The 19,880-nt window shown below is 40.4% G+C and overlaps 1 protein-coding gene across 1 annotated transcript in view; it reads left to right on the top strand.

Moving 5' to 3' along the window:
• CTTNBP2NL (CTTNBP2 N-terminal like) overlaps positions 1–19,000 on the top strand; it is a 68,719-nt gene extending 49,719 nt beyond the window's left edge. The window contains exons 3-5 of the mRNA XM_044283502.1: positions 3,622–3,855; positions 6,788–6,895; positions 7,438–19,000. Of these exons, the coding sequence (XP_044139437.1) occupies positions 3,622–3,855; positions 6,788–6,895; positions 7,438–8,898 (1,803 nt within the window). The 3' untranslated portion in view covers positions 8,899–19,000. The remainder of the gene's footprint in view (positions 1–3,621; positions 3,856–6,787; positions 6,896–7,437) is intronic.
• The last annotated feature ends 880 nt before the right edge of the window (positions 19,001–19,880 follow it).

Here is a 19,880-nt window from a genome sequence, read left to right as displayed (position 1 = left end):
TCTTAAGTGGAAGAAGTTTGGAACAACCAGGACTCTTCCTAAAGCTGGCTTCCCTGCCCACCTAAGTAATTGGAGGAAATGGTACTTGTTAAGAGAGATGACCAAAAATCTAATGGGCCTCTTTCACACGAGCGTCCCGGATTTGCTCCAGATGCGTTGCGTGTGCATTAGGGGAAACCCATGCGAGTAAGCATGCAATTGCAGTCAGTTTTTACTGTGATTGAGTTCCGATGTTCATTTTTTTTCCGCGCGAGTGCAATGCGTTTTACACGCGCGTGAGAAAAAACTGAATGTGGTACCTAGTCCCAAACCCGGACTTCTTCACTGAAGTTCGGGTTTGGGTACGTGTTCTATTCATTTTATTATTTTCCCTTATAACATGGTTATAAGGGACAATAATAGCAGTCTTAATACAGAATGCTTATTAAAATGTGGATTGAGGGGTTAAAAAAATAAAATAAAAATTAACTCGCCTCATCCAATTTAATAGAGCTTAGCTGCGCCCAGGCCAGTTGATACTAGTAGTGACGTCACTGGGCTGCGGTAAACAGTGAGAAGGCCGCAGCGCTACTGGAGCGCCGCTGCCTTCTCAAACAGCTGATCGGTAGGGATCCCAGGTGTCGGACCCCGCCGATCAGATGCTGATGATCTACCCAGAGGATAGATCATCAGTTTAACCCCTTAACGCAGAACGTCGTGCATGTACGGCGGGGGATGCATTGCCGGCAGAGCGGTCCCGGCAGATTAACCCCTTCTATGCCGCGGTCGCGCTGACCGTGACATAGAAGTGGTTTGCGGTGGGTGAAGCAGTGCATCGAGTCCCCGCGCTGCTGTGACGGTGACTCCGTGCGTGACAAGGCAGCCTGATGCCGTGCAGAGGCTGCCCAATGCCCTGCTCAGCATCGGGGCCTGCCTTCTACGGGTGATAAGGAGATCCAGCTCCAGGCTGGGTCTCCTAGGCAACCTGTTTGTGTACTACTCACTGTAGTACACGAACAGGCAATGGATTACAATACAGATGTATTGTAATGCTTTGCAGAGGGGATCAGACCCCCAAAAGTTGAAGTCCCAGAGTGGTAGAGAAATAAAGTAAAAAAAAAAAGTTTTGTGTTTTGAATAAAAAATTGTTTCAATTGAAAAACAAAACAAAAAAAAGGACCCCTTTCTCCTGATTAAAAAAAAAAAAGAGAAACCGCACATATTAGGTATCGCCGCGTCTGTAACGACCGGCTCTATAAATAGATCACGTGATCCACCCCGTCCGATAGACACCATAAAAATGTAAAACTGTGTAAAAAAAAAAAAAAAAACTATGGCTCTAAAACCAAAACACTAAAACATGATTTTTACATGTATACATATTAGATATTGCCGCGTCCGTAAAAACCTGCTCTATAAAAATACCACATGACCTAACCCCCAAAAAGCCATTTTTTTTGTCACCTTACATCACAAAAAGTGTAATAGCAAGCGATCAAAAAGTCATGCGCACCCCAAAATTGTACCAATCAAACCGTCATCTCATCCCGCAAAAAATTATACTGAACTGGTCCTTAAAAAGTGGGTTTTGGAAATTTTCAGAAAAGACATATAAGCCTTCTAACGTCCCCAAAAAATAAAATGGCACTCACAAAATGATCCAAACAATCCAATTGATTTACATTCCCAATGAATTAGACCTATGGGGAATGTAAAGTATTAACAATTTTAGGAGGTATCACTATCTGTTTTAAAAGCAGAGAAATAGAAATTTGGAAAGTTGCGAATTTTTCCAAATTTTGGGTAAATTTGGTGATTTTCTTTTTTTTATAAATAAAAATTAAATTTTTGGACTCAATTTTACCCCTGTCATGAAGTAAAATATGTGACGAGAAAACGGTCTCAGAATGGCCTGGATAAGTAAAAGCATTTAAAGTTATCACCACATAAAGTGACACTGGTCAGATTTGCAAAAATCGGTCATTAAGGTGAAAAATGGCCCAGTCCTTAAGGGGTTAAACAAACTGCAGAGCCCCTTTAACCAGAGGAACACAAGGCCCGTGTTCTAATGATGGTGTTCCAGCGGTAATGCCCCACCAATTAGATAATTATAAGTATTGTTCATAGGAAAACCCCTTTAACAGGGGAGTAAAACAAAGAATGTATTTCATTTCTTCAGATCCTGGACAACTCCATTAATGGGGCCTTCTGTTTTTCTGATATTGATGACCTACCCCCAGGATGAGCTGTTTTAAGGCTTTGTGAGAGCGTTGCTTTCTGCAAGCCATCGACATAGGTGCAGTGACATTACGACCACTCCGTCCCAGTCGCTTGAAAACAGCAGATTGGAGGAGGTGCTAATCTGATATTGATGACCTATCCCGAGGGAGTCCTTTCATAAAGCTGGTGACATGGTCCTCTTTCCTGGGTGAGAACATATGGCAATCTCTGTATCCCAGGCCATCAGAAGTGCACTCTGAGAGATGCCTTTATAAAGCACATCTGCGTAATTACTCAGCCTCAGACATACAGAGTACTCATGGCTTTATTACTTAATGGGAATGATCCCACACAAATTAAATGTGTTATGCATCACCCTGAAGTTTCATTTCGTAGTTGTGACAACAAGTTTTACGCGTCTGTTTGGTTTTAAGTTGCAGTCTAGTAACACGAGTTTATGAGGAAAATCATACATTAATGGTAGATTGTCGCCACAGTCCCACCCAGTCTGGTATATTAGTCTGACTATACCGTACAGTCTCCATTTTAGCCTAAATAAAGGATAGTAGTGTTTTATTGTTTGTTGGAAGGAAGGCGCCAATTTTGAACATTTTAAATCTGTGTGAAAGGGAGCATAACTTAGTAAATACTTTTGCTCTAGCCACTTTATTAACTTTAGCTTATATGACTCATTCTTCTCTGTTTACATCTAAAGCTAATTCAACTATAATTCTAAATCGAAGTCTGATGTCATGTAGTACATGACCATTTCTGTGTAACATAGCTAGAACCAGGGCTTTAAAGGGCTTGTTCTTTCTGCTGCAGGTCTCTCTCTCCCTGTAACAGCTCGGAGGGTGTGGCCTTTCTGCTGCTGCAGCTCTCTTCCTACTACTGTCACAGCTTCTCTTAATAGATATGGCTGTTAGCAGTTGAAGAACAGAACAGTGTATGTGCGACCACCTCAGTAGGTGGACATGCACGTTACTATACAGAATAAATACCAGGATGTGCCATTATAATGAAGTGAAGACAATAGTTCACATCTGGAACATTTTGTAACACAAAATAAATTACAAAACTGGTTTTTCATGCTGAATTATATTAAAATAACATTTAATGGTGGCACAGCCCCTTTAATATAGTATTTTTATTTATTTTTTTATTATAGGTTCCATATAGAAAACCATGGTGTCTTGTTGCATGCCATGGTATTCTCACCTAAGCAATCTTTTGGAACCATGCACCAGCACATAGAGTGCCTGCAGTTTTATATGGCACTGCAGCTGTACAGCTTATGTATAAAATGTTTTTATATCTTGACATAATTCATTTTGCAATTTATTTATATTTTTTTGTTCTTTATTATATATATATATATATATATATATATATATATATAATAATAAATTTATTTTTTTCCAGGCGCAACATAAAGACAGATTTATTGAGGAACGCTATGGCAAATACAACATCAGTGACCCCTTGCTTGCCCTACAGAGGGATTATGAGATCCTGAAGGAAGATAATCATGGACAAAAGCCACCCGCTGTGTGTTCCAATCCCCTATACATCTTGAGTGAAGTGATGAAGCAATGCAAGACCATGCAGGAGCGGATGCTGGCCCAGTTGGCTGCGGCTGAAAGCAGACACAGAAAGGTGAAGGTTTGATATATGATGGTATTATATCTTTTCTCCTTGGGTGTCCTGGAAGTTCCTCAGGGCTTTCAGCTGTGCAAATTCAGCAAGAAAAGTTTCCTACCAAGATCTTCGAAAGCCATTTCTGTCTAATTCATGATTGTCTAAGCCTATATACTACACATGAAGTTTAAGGTCCACAATGAGATCTCTTATAAAGCCTTACAAAACATAGCCTCATGTATCTGAGCCTTGCCAGCCAGATGGAATGTCAAGCACTCTGTGATGTCACCTACTCGGCTTTGTTTATTCCTGAGGCGTGTGATAGACATGACCTCTGCACAAAAGAGCGTTATTCGAAAAGGCAATCCTCAAATGTCAGAATCGTTTCATCTCCTACAAACGAAAGAGCAAAACTAATCAGTACAGTTTAGGAAAACACAACTTCAGGACTTGACGGTCAAAATCAATGCATAAAAATCAGAGTACACGCTTTCCTTTGCTTGTACTTACTGTGACCTATATGTTATTTAACCGCTTCTTTACCAGAGTGTTTATCCCCCTTCCTGACCAGGCCGGTTTTTCAGTTGTAGCAATGTGTCTATCTAATTGCAAATAATTTCTGGGCCAGCCTAGATGTATTTGATATTTTTTCACGGGACACCTGCCAGCTTTTAGATTTTACAATGCTACAAGCGTCTATTATTACTGCCTGACCGCTCCCGCACACCTCCCTGAGACCGCGCTGTCTTTTCCTGCTGGCCACGGCACACCTCCCTAAGACCGCAGCTGTCTAAAGACAGCGCGGTCGCAGCGATCTTTGGCGGCACAGGCCACCGGCAGATCACGATGTAACCCAAAACTTTTATACATCGAGGTACAGATAAGAGCCTACCGCCACGTCGTATAAAGTAGTGCGGCGGTAGACAAGTGGTTCATTTGACACTCAAAGCAAAACTATAAAATTCTGGTTCCCTCTTGGAGTTTGTATGTGGTTTATTTGCACTCCACATTTATGTGACCCAACAGGTTCGTTCTGTGCCGTCTGATCTTTCACATTGGAAACCAACAGACATTTAATTTTAACTTCTGTGTGAATAAGAAAAAGCATGGGAAGATAACTAAAGCCAAGTATATACAAAACATATTCAAGATTTTATGCACAGATTTGAACATTGAATTCTTGTAAACGTGGTTCTCCTTGGAGAGATCCAGCTAGTGTTGTGAGTCTTACAGGCCACACTTCCTCAGGAAACATATTCATATTGGCTCTCCTTCAGAAGGAATAAAACTGTCTCTCTAGTGCCAGCTATATGTAGCTACCCTGTATCCTGTCTACCCAATCAGTGTCTGACCCATTAAAGAAGCATGACCAGAGATCAGAGACATCCATCTGATACACTGTTTCTACGTTCTTGTTCGTCATCTGTACAGAGTATAGTACCGGTTAGCCAGGGGCCTTTGACAAAGCTCTTGGAAGGTATTTGTTCTACTCCCGAAAGTGGAGTTTTTGATACTCGTTTGGCCAAACATGTATCTGTTCTTACCTCAGGTGGTGGCCTATTTCCTGGGAGAACAAAAGAATTGAGCATTAAGATACTCCTTACCCAAGTGATTATCATTTGAATGTTGGCTGCTCCTGCCCAAAGTGGTGGCTTTGGCCATTGTTAGTATAATGTGGATGGGGGCCTTTAGCCTTGTGGAGAACATACAAGCCAAATGCCAACTGTGCCACTGGTTATAGTGTAAGAGAGGGTTCATAGGGTTAAAATGAACCTCTAATTGTCACCTGTAAAAGGATTTGTGTGTCATCTCTTCTTAAGTAAATTATCTTATTATCACTTTGGCAGCTAAACGCCCTTTTTACACTTCTAAGGCTCCCTCTAGTGGCTTTCCTACAAATTGCTAACAGAGAAATAATATAGTTGTGTTTCTGTTCAATTTTTGATGCTGTTGTTTGTTAATCCATTTGCTGGAAGCCACGGATAATGTGCTACTGGTACCAGCAATGTCATATTTCTCTTCAGAGTAAATAGAAAAACAAATCATTTGCAGCCCATGAAGTATTTTTTCTGACCTACTGTAGTTTTTTTCTTCAAGGCAGAAAAGTTACAAAAAAAATTAATAAAAAGTTTAGGAAAACCAAATAAGTCTCATAAAACTCCTTTAGGGTAGCATACATACAATATATCTTCTAAAAAAAAACTGCAACCAATCTGGGGCAATATCTGCATGCAGATATCCACATAAGTTACATTGGGATTACAATATAGATTTGACTCAGATTTCGCCCTCTGCATTACAGAAATCCATAGCATAACTTAACATGCTACAGATTTAAATTCCACAGCACGGGTCAAGTTAAGTTTGCATTCTGTTGCAGACATTTTCCAAGGTGCGTAGATCAGATTTGTATTTTTATTTAATTTTTTTACTTTGACTTTGCTGTTTTTGTATACACCACAGATTTTAAGCACACAGTTCTGCTTTGGAAGGTCCACCGCATGCCATGTGTGGCTGTACTTAGTTTCACAGCACCGGCCCAGACATCATACTAGGTGGTACACTTTCTACAGTTCCTTGACAGAGCAATGTGTTTCCATATTAACAGACAGCAAAAAAAATCCTGTACAGTCTGACTGCAGTCATACTCCCTGCTATCTGTCCTGTACTACTTTTTAACCTAAGAAATGTATATTGGCATAAAGTAGGGGACAAATGTAAGGAAGTATAACTGCACAACTTGACTACACAAGGTTTGTTTGTTGTCTGTTACCATGGAAATGCATTGTATGCTTAGGAGAACAAAAATTAGTTATTACCTATTACAAATCATTTTAGGCATTGAGATAATAAAAAAATAAAAATAAATTGGCTGTGTAGTTGGATATGGCCTTTATGCTCTCTCTGTCTGCTACATGTTTGGTTACAACTTGTCTGTCATCTGCTGCAGGTTATTCTAGACTTGGAAGAAGAACGGAGGAGACATGCCCAGGATGCAGCTGATGGGGATGATGTGACATACATGCTAGAAAAAGAGAGAGAGCGACTAGCTCAGCAGGTGATCACTCTCTTTTAGAAATTCTACCAGTCCTCTTGAGTGACTGTTTGAAATGATACGATTATCTGCATTGTTCTTCTTTTAGAACATTTATTACTTTGGTAAACCCCAAGATTATATTGTGTTGCAACTATGTGTTTTTGAGGTGGCCTCATCAGTACATTTAGTAGACAGCCAGATGGTTTGCTAATTTAGTATCCACAACATCTTGTAGTAATGCAACAGCAGTAGAGTCAATGAGCCATCCTGGTACCTTTCCTGGACTATACAATACCTTTTGGGATCACTATATACATATAGGCACATTTCTTTTGAGTTTTTTGTAAATTATTTCTCTGAACTTTTGTTTTTGTATTATTTGCTGTTCCATTGCTCGGCTGCAAACATTCACTTGCACATAAGTACTTATTTTTGCCAGGTTTGTAGAGTCCAGTAAATGCATAATACTGTAGTTGCATCAGAAATGGCCACCAAGAAATATGTAACCAAAATTTGTTTTCTCTCTTTTTTTTTTTATCGCTGTCTACAAATGATGATTCCAGTTGGAGTTTGAAAAAACCCAAGTGAAGAAACTTGAAAAGAAACAGAAAGAGGTATCAGCTCAGCTAGAAGAGGAGAAAGCTCGTCACAAAAAAATGTCCTCAGTTCTTTTGAAAGAATGCACAAAGGCAAATAACAGAGCGGCAGAGGAAGGACAGAGGGTGGAAGATGTCAACTTAAAGCTGGAGAAAGCCAGAAGCAAGGTGAGTCAGCTTGAAGAAGAGTTAACCCTTGAGAAGAAACGTAGCCTACAGATGGAAGCCCAGGTGGAGAAACAGCTTTCAGAGTTTGATATTGAACGAGAACAGCTAAGGGCCAAGCTCAATCGGGAAGAGAATCGCACCAGAGCTCTGAAAGAGGAGCTGGAGTCCTTGAAGAAACTTATACAGGACATGATACCTGGGTCTGATGTCAAAGAGACCTCTGCAAAGTCCAACAAGGAAATTGTATCTAGTATAACTGTGTCTACAGAGAAGCCAGAGGTTTTATCTGTATCGTGCCAGACAGAAAGTGTACACCAAGAGAAGAACAGTATTGATGCTTTACCAAAAGCTCATATTTCCTTGTCAACACCTACTAAAATTCCTCAGCTTTATTCTAAAGTAAATGGACATTGTGGCACAGCTACACTGAATAATGAACATGCCCTAAAGTTAAATGTGGGGGAGGGCCTGAAAGAGAAAGTGGCAAGTCATGACAGTTTATCTGAGAACGGAGGTTCGCCTGTCAGAGTGGAATCTCCTTTACACATGATTATGCCTATTCCATCTAGCGGGGCTTCCTCCTCTCCCAGCAGTACTGCAGCCTCCTCCTTAACATCCTCTCCATGCTCATCTCCAGTTCTCTCAAGACGTCTTGTTGGGACAACTGGTAGTCCTGGTTACCAGTCACCTTATCAGGCTGGCATCAACCAGCGGTTTCATGCTGCCCGACACAAGTTTCAGTCTCAAGCTGAACACGATCAACATGTTTCTGGACTCCAGAGCCCCCCTTCTAGAGACTTATCCCCAACCTTGGCAGATAACTCTGCTGCCAAGCAGCTTGCTCGCAATACAGTCACTCAGGTGTTGTCCCGTTTTACCAGCCAGACCACTGGTAAATCTGTGCCTCCCAATAGCTCACCCTTTGGTACAGACTACAGAACCCTTGCCAATGCCTCCAACCAAAAGAATGATGGGAGCCACTCTCCAAATCCCTTGAAAGTTTCCAGTCCTCTCAGCCCTGTATCTCCAGGTATAAAATCCCCTACCATATCAAGAGTGGAAAGAGGAAACCCCCCGCCCATCCCTCCAAAGAAGCCGGGTCTAGCCCAGTCCCCTGCATCTCCTCTCCCACCAGCCAAAGCTTCGACACAACCCTCATTACTGGCAGCTTCAGTGGATGTATCCAGTAGCCACTGCTCCAACAATGGCATTATAACAAACGGGCAGGAAATTGAAGTAATGTTACCGTCTGGTAGCTAGTTTTATTCCGCAGTTATTTGGACTTTAGGATGCTGTCGATAGGCAGTTCATACCTGGATAATCTATACAGTCTAGACGATCAAACTTATTTATTTTGCTAGTAGAAAATATGGTATATTATATATAGGGTCTGTTTTTTATTTTTCAATTTGTAGCCCACGTACAAATTTTTGTCTTAATTATGTTAAAAGCGCAAAAGGAATTTTTCACAATCTCTTGTCTGTTTTGTTAATCAGAAGATGACACTTGACGGTGACAAATCACTACCGTGTAAAGTTACCGTAACTACAATTCCATGTTTTTCACACCCTGGACGATGATGGGAAAACTGGTGCTTGCTTTTCAAGAATCATTTTGGACATTACCGAATAAGAAATACAGCACTGACCTGTTGGCAGTCAAGCTTTATTCTGTATGCCAGGAGGCGTTTCATTTTTCTATTGTAGGATTAAAGCACTTCTGTCAATACGTTGGACGTTTTCAGGGTAACGGGACATTCTTTTAGGGAACTATGATGCTTATTGCTCTTAGACCCACGTCACACTTTTGCTTTTGAACACCGTGTGCGAGCCTAACAGAAGTTCTCCTATGTACTCAGTGGAGAGCTGATGTGAGATGGCACAAACACCAAAAAGCACTAGAACAGTTGACTACAGGTTTCCATGAATCTTAATATGGAAGATATGTTTGCTGTTTCAGTTCCCCATCCCCCAGAGATCACTTTCTTTCAGCTCGATTACATTGGACTTACAAAGTATATTGCAAGAACGCAAAGTTCTGAAATCCTGTGCCAAGTTTCTTGCACACATCTGAAAGGGAAAATCTGTATTTTAATGAAACCAAGCACAATATTACAGCATTTCTGATAAGTGGAAATTGTTATTTATCACATGTATTACATAATGACAGATAATTTGGGGCTATTAAGTGGCGTTTTGCTACCCAAGAATATGGATTGTCTACATGATGCAGTAAAAAATTTATTTTCAGCTTTAATCTTTGTGGTTAGTAAAAAGGAACCGACTTGAAATACAGAAGAAATGGTGATTGCCCATAGTTTAATCTACGGTATATGTGCCACTCGTATAACCATATATTAGTGGTGACCACTCTGTTCTTGGTATACATACAGAATGTCTGATTAGGTGACAGACTGGTTGGAATGCCAGGTTACCATTTAGTGGCACTTTTGGCAGTTTCATTGCATAGAAAATTACATAACAATACTGGGTGGAAACTATGAGGGGGATCATGTAATGGGCTCTTATGGTGGCGCTGAACATTCTGGTGTCTCCAACATTTTTAAAATGCTGTACAGAATTTCAGAGGTTTGACTAGTCTGTCTTGCCCATCTGCCCTCTCGTTGGTGCGCCCCCAGCTGCCGTAATGAAACGATACTTGTCACAATGTGTCACCAAGTATGTGGAAGAAAAATGGTGGACTATGTTGATAAATTCAGTACAGGTTTTGAAGGGGAAATCCATCCAAATTGATCTTCTAACGTCTTAAACGGGTTGTCCGCTCCTTTAGAAGCCAAGGTCTGTTCTAGGAAAAGTACTTCACTATCTGATCGGCCAGAGTCTGACACCCCAAACTCCCGTAGATCAGCTGCTCTGCAGTACCTCCAATGATGGGACTCCACAGCTCTGTTATATATGCAGTGGATGGAGCTGGTAAAAGTAACCTGCTCTGTCCACACCACGATGGATAACGCTACTTCAGAACAGCCGATCGGTGGGTTTTCGTACACCTGCAGATCATATACTGATCCTCAGGATAGGCCAGCATTTGCAAAGGTGTAGACAACCCCTTTAAACTGTCCATATTCTTCAGATAATTGTTGGCCAAATGCTTGTTGCCCCTCCCACCTGCCTCCAATATATGTGCATGTGTTCTCAATAGGTGGAAGGAATAAGACAATGCCAGACACTTAGATAATGTGTCAAAAGTGGAATCTTTGAGGTGGGACCAGACCAGCAGCATTTTCAGGAAATGTGACATATTCTGAAAGGTAGCAAGCAGAAGGCCTTTTAAACTTCACAATCTATCTCTAGAGTTTATGTGAAAATTACATACATTTTGAGTGACTTCCCCACTAAGACCTCATGCACACGACCATATATGTTTAGTGGTCCTCAAAACGTGGATCCTGGCCTTGTGTATGCTGCCATTTTTTTTACTTCTGTAGAAATATCTGATACTTGTCCGCAAAACAGACAAGGATCAGACATAATCGATATTTTGCGGGCCGGCAGAACGGACATGCATTCTTTTCAGTCCCAGTGAAATAAATGGGTCTACCTCTGATCCACAAAAAATGGACTAAAAATACGGTCATGTAAATGAGACCTAAATGCCATATTTTGAGAATATTTGCCCTTTTTTGTTTTTGCAAATATCTTAAATATATGAGACCCTTTTATTCTTATTTTTGCCTGAATATATAAATGATACATTCCAGTATTCAGGTCCACCTTTTGTATTCAGAATTTATATTCACCTGCACACGGGGCAGGCATGTTACTCAGTATTATTATAATTACAAGTATACCCAATATCTTGGGTATTTGTTTGCCAGATCTGGTATCGCCACATTAAATTCAGGGCAAACTGTGGCAGTAACCATTTCATAAAAAATTATGGACAATAATGACCACCACCCTAAGACTTATTGTAGTCACATCTTCTTATTCTTGCACTACAGCTGACTGCACTGGAACCATGAGCTAATTGCACGATAAGTAAGGATCGGTTTCCCCACCCAAGTGCCTTAAGATGATATTAAATGATCAATTATTGCAGGTTGAGGACATTTTATTTAGGCAGAGGCAGCACTCAAGCCATCCTCTATAAATAGAATGTTGTGTGCTGCCTCTGTGGGTTAGGCCTGCACCAGATATAATCAGAATTTTTCCTTTTATCTCCTATGTGTTGTAATCTTATTTTGAGAAGCCTATAAGAATGCATGTTACATTTCTGGTTTGTGTTGTAGCCACAATAATCTAGCAGCAGATAGGACCGGCATGATTGCCGAATGATTTGTGAATACCTGTCAGTGACTATGCAGGTGCTGAGTAAATGTAGTATTCCATTAGCGTGGAGTCACATATCCTAGGTGGGGAAAATGTCATAGCCAAAGGTTTTATGAAAGCCAATCAAGAATTATGAAATGCACAACAAACAGTGCATTTTTCTTTGTTTTTGTTTTTTGGGGCATTCACAGGTAGAGAATTTGCTACTATGGGAGCAATTTTATATCTTTCCATATTAACAGTCCTTGCCCACAGTGCCACAGTGGCATTGTTAACTGCCATTCGTGGGCCTGTTGCTGTGCATCCTTCCATTAAATGGAACCTGCCGGCAGATTCAGTGTAAGGGGCTGTTTACATCTCATTTACATTATACGTACCTGAAAAAAAGTATGCCAATTTTTTTTTACGTATACATTTAACGGATATGCATACGTTTTTAACGTATCCGTTTTAAAAGTGACTACAGTGTAAAAAGAACTACATGTTTCTACTGTATTTTTTGTAGAAGACAGAATAGTGTGGTATACTACACTTATTTTGTCCTTTGAAAAAATTTACAGAAACATAAACGGGGACAAACTGAGTCAAAAGTATGCACTTTTGAATTATGTTTGCTGAGTTAACGTCTTAGCATGTCAAGTGATACATTTCAAAGTGTTTTTACTGTGTTTAAACGTATGCGCTCGACGAGGTGTGAACAGCTCCCAACTTGTAGTTCATTCATTTAAATTTCTGCTGAGCTCTATAATGCGCTTCCCACAGAGCTGAGTGCATGTACAGCATGACAGGTTCCCTTTAAAGGGGTTATCCCATCATTATAGAGCAGGGATGCTCAACCTGCGGCCCTCCAGCTGTTGTAAAACTACAACTCCCATCATGCCCTGCTGTAGGCTCAGCTGCTGGAAGGATCGGGAAGTGCTCTCTCACCTACCCTCTCTCTGTTGTCCTGATGCTGCGCTGCCACCAGTGAGTGCCAGGATTTTCATGCGATCCACACGATATTAGCAATGCATTAAACCCTATGGAATGCACGATTTTGAGAATTTGGCATTTATTGGTTCCACACCCCTGGACCACCAATGACTATTACATTACAATTGTAAGACCACTCTTTCATCAACATGAGCAGGTGACTTCTGGTTACAGTATATGGCTGCACCATTTTATTTAAATTTTTTATTCGTTACTCAGGGGCTGATAAAGACAAGATGTACTTTAGCCCTGTCAATCACTGGGTAGGGGGGAAGTGCAAAGCGAGGATGGGCGTTACAACAGCGGCACTCGGTGCTCCAATCAGCTAACTTACGTAATAGTAAAAAAGTTTTAAAAAAAAAAGTTAAAATGCTGTATCTCGGGACAAACGTAACTAAGGTATTGTTTTAATCAGCATGATCAACCCTACCAGGTAATATGCCTGGTTTAATAGGGTTGTTAATGCTGACAGATCAACACACAGCAACAATATATTTCTAGCAAAGCTAGAACCAGCCCAGTGCCTCACGTGGATCCAGAGATCTCCCTATTCATTGTTCCAATTGCTCAGCTAGATCTTCTTCAGGCTGGCAACTCATGGGGCATTTCCTTTTCTCAGGAGATGTGTCCTTTCTTCTACAGCTCGCTCCATGTAACAGTCACAGTAGATAGGACTACTGGTAGTTGAAGGATTGAAGTGAGCATGTGTGTCCACCTCCGAGATCTTCCTGAGGTGGATGGAGGAATATGGAAAATAAAAAGCAGGTGGCGCTACACACCTACGTTTTATTGAATAATGGAGTGACTATACTAAACTTTTAATTCCAAGCAATTACAAAAGTATTCATAATAATATGCATTATACATACACAAATCAGGCTTAATCCTCATAAAATGGATCATTTTAAAACGTTGCACACAGTTTACTAGTCGATACGTCACAGAGCAAACATGACTGATCTTATTGTACAGTATATGTTAAACGGTCATGAAGTGACTTTGATTGTGGTCTGTGCTCACTAGGCACTGGAATTGGAAAGCTACTGTCATGATATCGTTTTCAGGTAACATTTGCTACATTTTAAATTGGTTTAACAGGATCCAAAATAATTTAGACTAACTCGCGTGATTCCCGTAGCCAGTGATTGGCCTCACACTCAGGATTTTATATGCAGTTTTTAAAGCCAAAACCGAGTGTGGATTCAAAAAAGAGGAGATGTAAGAATCTTTCCTTTACGGACAAGAATAGGACTGTTCTATTAGGGGCCGTTCAGTTCCTCAAGATGCAGAATGCACACGGCCGGTATCTGAGTTTTGTGGATCTGCAATTTGCGGACCGCAAAACATCCAATGGTCGCGTGCATCAGCCCTTACACTTTATATCCTTTTATGAGCCACTCCTGATTTTGTCTTTTAAAACTGCATAAAAAAAACCTGAACATGTGGCTGTGCCCCTTATTGAGCGTGATGTCTCCCCATATGACTGCTGAAGCTTGTGTGTAAGGCCATAGTATGGATTATTATATTGAGGATCATTAATATAGTAGCCTATACTATACATCTGCGTGCCTCTTTTTTTTTTATTTTGTTTTTGCATTTTTTTCCATGTCCAGCACATGCTATTTTCCTGAGCTATTATGTCTTTAGGGCCCATTCACATTGTGTTTGTTGCTGGTGGAATTTTTGGCGTGGACGCCCGTACTGAAATTTTGCCAGCGGCCGCATGGTTTCTGCCTCCCATTCATTTCAATTGGAGGCAGTGCTGAAGATCACGGAGTGGCGGTTTAAAGCCGCGGCCACGCTGGGAAGCGCAATGTTGCTTCCAAGGGCGGGGGATACAAGGCCTCATAGGACCATAATGCGGAGGCACATTTAATGGCACTGTAACGCTGCCCTGTACAGGGTCAGTACAATAAGCCTTTACAGAAACAATGGAAGAAAGGGATTGCTTGATCTTGATTTTCAGCAGGTCACAGTTAAGAATTCATTGCTGCAACTTTTGCATACAGGACCAATACTGACAATACGTTAAATACTGAAGGCATCTGTGTTTTAATTAAAACAAAAAAAGTTTGTCAACTTGATGTTTCATTGCCTTAATAGCTACAGATGAACTTCAAAAGACCATGGTAAAGAAATTGTGGACCATCCATTGTATTTGGGATCCACCTTAAAATGTGAAATGCTATTAGCAGTGACCACAAGACCTCCCAGAAATGACTTTTCTTACAGTTAGATCTGTATGCATGCTACTAGGGTTTCATACACTGCCTGTTTACCCCTATTATTCTCAACCCTAATTTTTAATTTACATTTTTTGTAAGTTGTATGTAAAGGTGTATTCCAGTAATTTAATGTTATGCCCTATCCACAGACTTCCAGAGATAGCCATCTACAACACTTTATTTCTGGCAGGTCCCATAAAGATGAATAGAGCAGCAAGAAGCATGCTCAACCTCCTGCTCCATTTATTTGGAGGGCATTATCACTAGGGTCCCCCGCCAATCTAATATCTTTAAATTACCAGAATACCCCTTTTAAAAGGTTTTCCAGATCTGTTCTTGTAGTTGCTTACCTTATCTACATCTTCCCAATGCTTTTTCTTTTTCAATGTGGACTATTCTGACCAGTTTTAATCATGGAAACCAATCACTTTGGTGTTATATCCTGTATGTAGCACTTCCTGTTCCTGTACCCAACCAAACCCATGATGCACCTCTCCTTTCTCTGCCACAGCTGCAGCACTGCCCCAAACACCCAGCTAGTTTTTAGCCCTGCCCACCGGCTAGTTACATAGACACTCCCCTATCACTGACACACCCATGGACTTAACATCACAGAAAACAAGAAAGAGCTGCATGGACGTTGTCATGTGACCACAGCCCAGAACGGAAGATGGGACCGAAAAAGAGAAAATAAATATATTATAAAATGACAGCTCCCTTTACATATGATTATTTAAAAGGATGCTGATGCAAACAAAAAAAAAACCTTTAAGCCTGTCCAGGCAATTGACCCTGTTCTGTATTCGGACCACTAGCCCACATACATCACGGATCAGTTTGTCTGGAGACTTTAAGATGCAAAAATGTTTCAATCATTTTTCTTCAGGTTGAGTAAATTTAGAAGTTTGAGTTTCGAAGTAACACATGTTTACAAAGGTAAAAACCTGAATATTTTCTGGGAGAATCTTATGTTCTTTTCTGGCCTCATTTTTATTCTTCTAATCTTTTTGTGCTGCCTATACTGAGTACTTTAAGAAAAACTCAAATTCTTACCTGTAAATTTCATATATCTAAAGAAATGTATGAGGTTATTGTATATTTATTAGGAGATGTACTGACTCTTCGTGTATTCCTTTGATAGAAAACCTTTTTTATTTTTTGGTAAATGGACATGAAATGCCTTGTTTATTCCGTCTTGTTTTGTTAACTCTTTAAGGAGCCGTACTTTTATATAGGATGAAACTGTATTGTTGCCCTAAATCTCACATCTATATTACTCTGCAGCTCTTTAAACTGTTGTGCAAGGATGCATGAAACAGTGACCATTCAAAGTTGGGACTTTTTAGGGAATTGTATGTCATTGTTTTTCCCTTCCAAACACTGGTCAGTGTTGTGTAATGAATGTTATAATAAAAGCCAAATGTCTATTTTATTGGGAAAGACTGGTACAGCTCTAACTCGTTTTGACAGTGGATTTGAATTGTCCCACAGGTGGATCTTCCAGTGTCCCCAGAACACTGGAAACATTAATCATTGCCAGGTGGGCGGGGAGAGGAAGGGCTCATGAATAACCATGACTCTTCCCTGGCAGCCACTGACTCTTCTGACAGTTTTTTTTTTTTTTTTTTTTTTTTTTTTACAAATAACCTATTAAACTTTATTGATATAACCTCATTGTGATAACAACATGTACAGATGTAGCAGGGGTAACACACACGCTCCTAACTCAAATTTCTTAACTCATTGCGTTCAAAAGCCATTGAAAAGCAATTGCTTAACGCATTTAGTTGCATTTAATTTAGATAACATGTCTCTTAAAGCATGTGTGTTAACCCTGCTACATCCATATCTCAACATGTATATGCTGTGTAGAAGAAGGGGGGGTGGAGTGGACAATGATTTCTACTGGTGGAGGCTGGTGATATTGAACACTAATCTTAACAGAAACGTGTTTGCGACAATACAGCTAAGCTTTGCAATGGTTTGAAAGCACAGGAAAATATACAAATAGTATTTAGGGACCATGGCGAAAGCTATTGCCGTGCTTATTGTGAGCTTTAGGGGTCAAATAGTACTACACAAGCCATGTAAAAATAGGCTCTACCTGATCATTGGTGTTCAAAGGGGGGTTTATTGTAATTTGTTTTTTAGTTGATGGCTGGAAAAGTAATTGGGTCTCCTGTCCAAATCCCTCCTCTGTTTCCAGGAGGAAGTTGCTCAGCAGTCTGGGATATAGATTAGCCGATGAGTTATTTCTTGTATTATTTCTAAAAGTTTCATGACTACCTTAAAAATCTTTCTTGAAGCTGTCGAAGAGTAGTAAAAGGAGTGAAGGTTTAAAAACTGCAGAACTTTATCATATCTAATGATGCCTAAAACTAATTCTCTACGGCTAGTTTCACACTAGCAGCAGGACAGTCCGGCAGGCTGTTACGGCGAGTGAACAGCCTGTCCGATCCGTCCTGTCGTTAGTTCACGTGTTCCCCCGGACTGCCACTCCATCCCCATTGACTTTAATAGTAGTCAACGGGGATGGAGCGGCAGTCCGGGGGCACACGTGGACTAGCGGCAGGACGGATCCGACAGGCTGTTCACCCGCCGGAACAGCCTGCCGGACTCCCCTGCTGCTAATGTGAAACTACCCTTATACAATTGTTAGTTTTATAGCCCCTGACACGTGATGCAGATTGGCCACGGTCAGACTCACCCCATGCACCGAAAAAAAGAAACTTATGCCAGTGGACCAAGTGCATATTAGAGATCCACTTGGCACTCCTCAATATTGTATGCATTATAGTAGTGTGTACTATAGGTTGCAGGCTGATCTTGCAGTGAACAGTTTTTCTCCCATTTAAAGGGAACCTATTACATTGAACATGGTGACTGAGCTGAAGGCGTCATGTTATAGAGGAGACGCTGAGCAGCTGGATATATAGTTTTATAGGAAAATATTCAATATAACTTGTAATTTATACAGAGAGCTGTCAGTCACTAATAAGACCACCTTCACTTCTGGGCTCAGAATAAGTAGATTGAGAGACAAGTTTTACCGAGTCTTTTCCCATAAAACTATAGTAATCTGCTTAACTTGTTTGTTTCATATTTTTATGGTGACAAGTTCCCCATTAATGTATCCTAAAGAAAATAAGTCATTTAATATATATTTTATATATAATTCACAAAAAATACCCCTGAAATGTACCCTATGCTCAGCTCAGGATTCCACTGCAAAAGAGCAGAACCTACTATGGCATGGTCAGCATGACCTTTATAACCTATAGGTGTTGTGGGTCTGATCTCCCAAGTATTGCAAACTTGGGAGGAAAGTTACAATAAATACTCTGCTCAAGGGATGGGAAGAAGGGACAAACAATTGGCAATGTGGAGGAATGTTTCTGAATCAAATTGGGAGCCACGCTTACATTTTTGTTGTTGGTTTTCCTTCCTCTCTCTAATATATATATATATATATTTAAATGTTAAGATCGGTTATTCTAAAAGCATCTTCTAATTCTATATTACACATCTAGAAAAATTACTGTGATATTCAGGTCCAGTGATAGAGGAGTCCTACATATAGGCAGTTGCTCAGCATGTTGGAGTGAAGTAAGTATTTTTGTACCAATTCCCAAACTTTATTCCAAAGATGTCAATACACAGTACTGTGCTTTAAAAAAACATATATTTCTCCCTTTCGGATGTCAGTAGCCTGTTCATGACAACTATAGGGTTGATCGAATTTCATCTTGTGAAATTAGTTTGTGATTCGTTTGGTGGTAAAAGCTAAATTGCGTTATGGATTCTGTTAGCACGGACTCTAACGCAATTCTATGACGGAATGTATAACGGAATGCCTTTAGAGTCATTCCGTTATTCATTCCGTCATAATAGAAGTCTATGGCCTGCATTACGGATCCGTCCCGTTTCTGTTATGCAGGAGAGGACTCTCTTCTATTATGACAGAATGAATAATGCATTCCGTCATAGAATTGTGTTATGGTCCGTGGCAACAGAATCCATAACGCAATTCTGCTTTTACCACCAAACAAAGCACAAACGAATTTCACTCATCTCTAATGACAACTAATGTAAACTTAAAGAAAACTTTCCTTTAGGGCTCATGCACACGAACGTATTTTCTTTCCATGTCCGTTCAGTTTTTTTCATTTCAATAGGTCCGCCCCAAAAATTGAAGTTCGTATGTTCATATTTCCGTTCCGCAAAAAAATAGAACATGTCCTATTATTGTACGCATTTCGGACAAGGATAGCACTGTTCTATTAGTGGCCAGCTGTTACGTTCCACAATGCACACGGACGTCATCCGCATTTTTTTGCGGACCGCTAAATACATAGTCGTGTGCATGAAACCTTAGTTTGTGTAGACTCTTAGTATTTTTAAGTGATCATCAGTAGTAAGTTTGGACATTACACTGCAGCCATGTAATACCTTGGACATCTGTGTTAAGTCAGGCATGTCCTCCAGAAGGAGTGGTTACACAACTTATAACGTGACAATATGAACAATGGTAGTCTAACCTCTAGGACCTCCAGTGATCCTGAGAAAGAGATGGAGCGCTGGTTTAGCATTGTGCCCCCTTCTACATTTTTCATACACAGTGGCAATCATAGCACTAAACCAGTGCTTTGTCAGGATTGTTGGAGGTCCCTGGAGACTGACGCCTTAGACTTATGACATCACTTTAAGGGAAAGCCCTTTAAATAGATATCCCAAACAAGAGAACCATTCTATT

This window comes from Bufo gargarizans, chromosome 3 (genome assembly GCF_014858855.1).
Source record: "Bufo gargarizans isolate SCDJY-AF-19 chromosome 3, ASM1485885v1, whole genome shotgun sequence".
In the NCBI taxonomy this organism is placed as follows: Eukaryota; Metazoa; Chordata; class Amphibia; order Anura; family Bufonidae; genus Bufo; species Bufo gargarizans.
The sequence above is the reverse complement of the archived record's forward strand: the minus strand, read 5'-3'. Positions and strand labels throughout refer to the sequence as shown.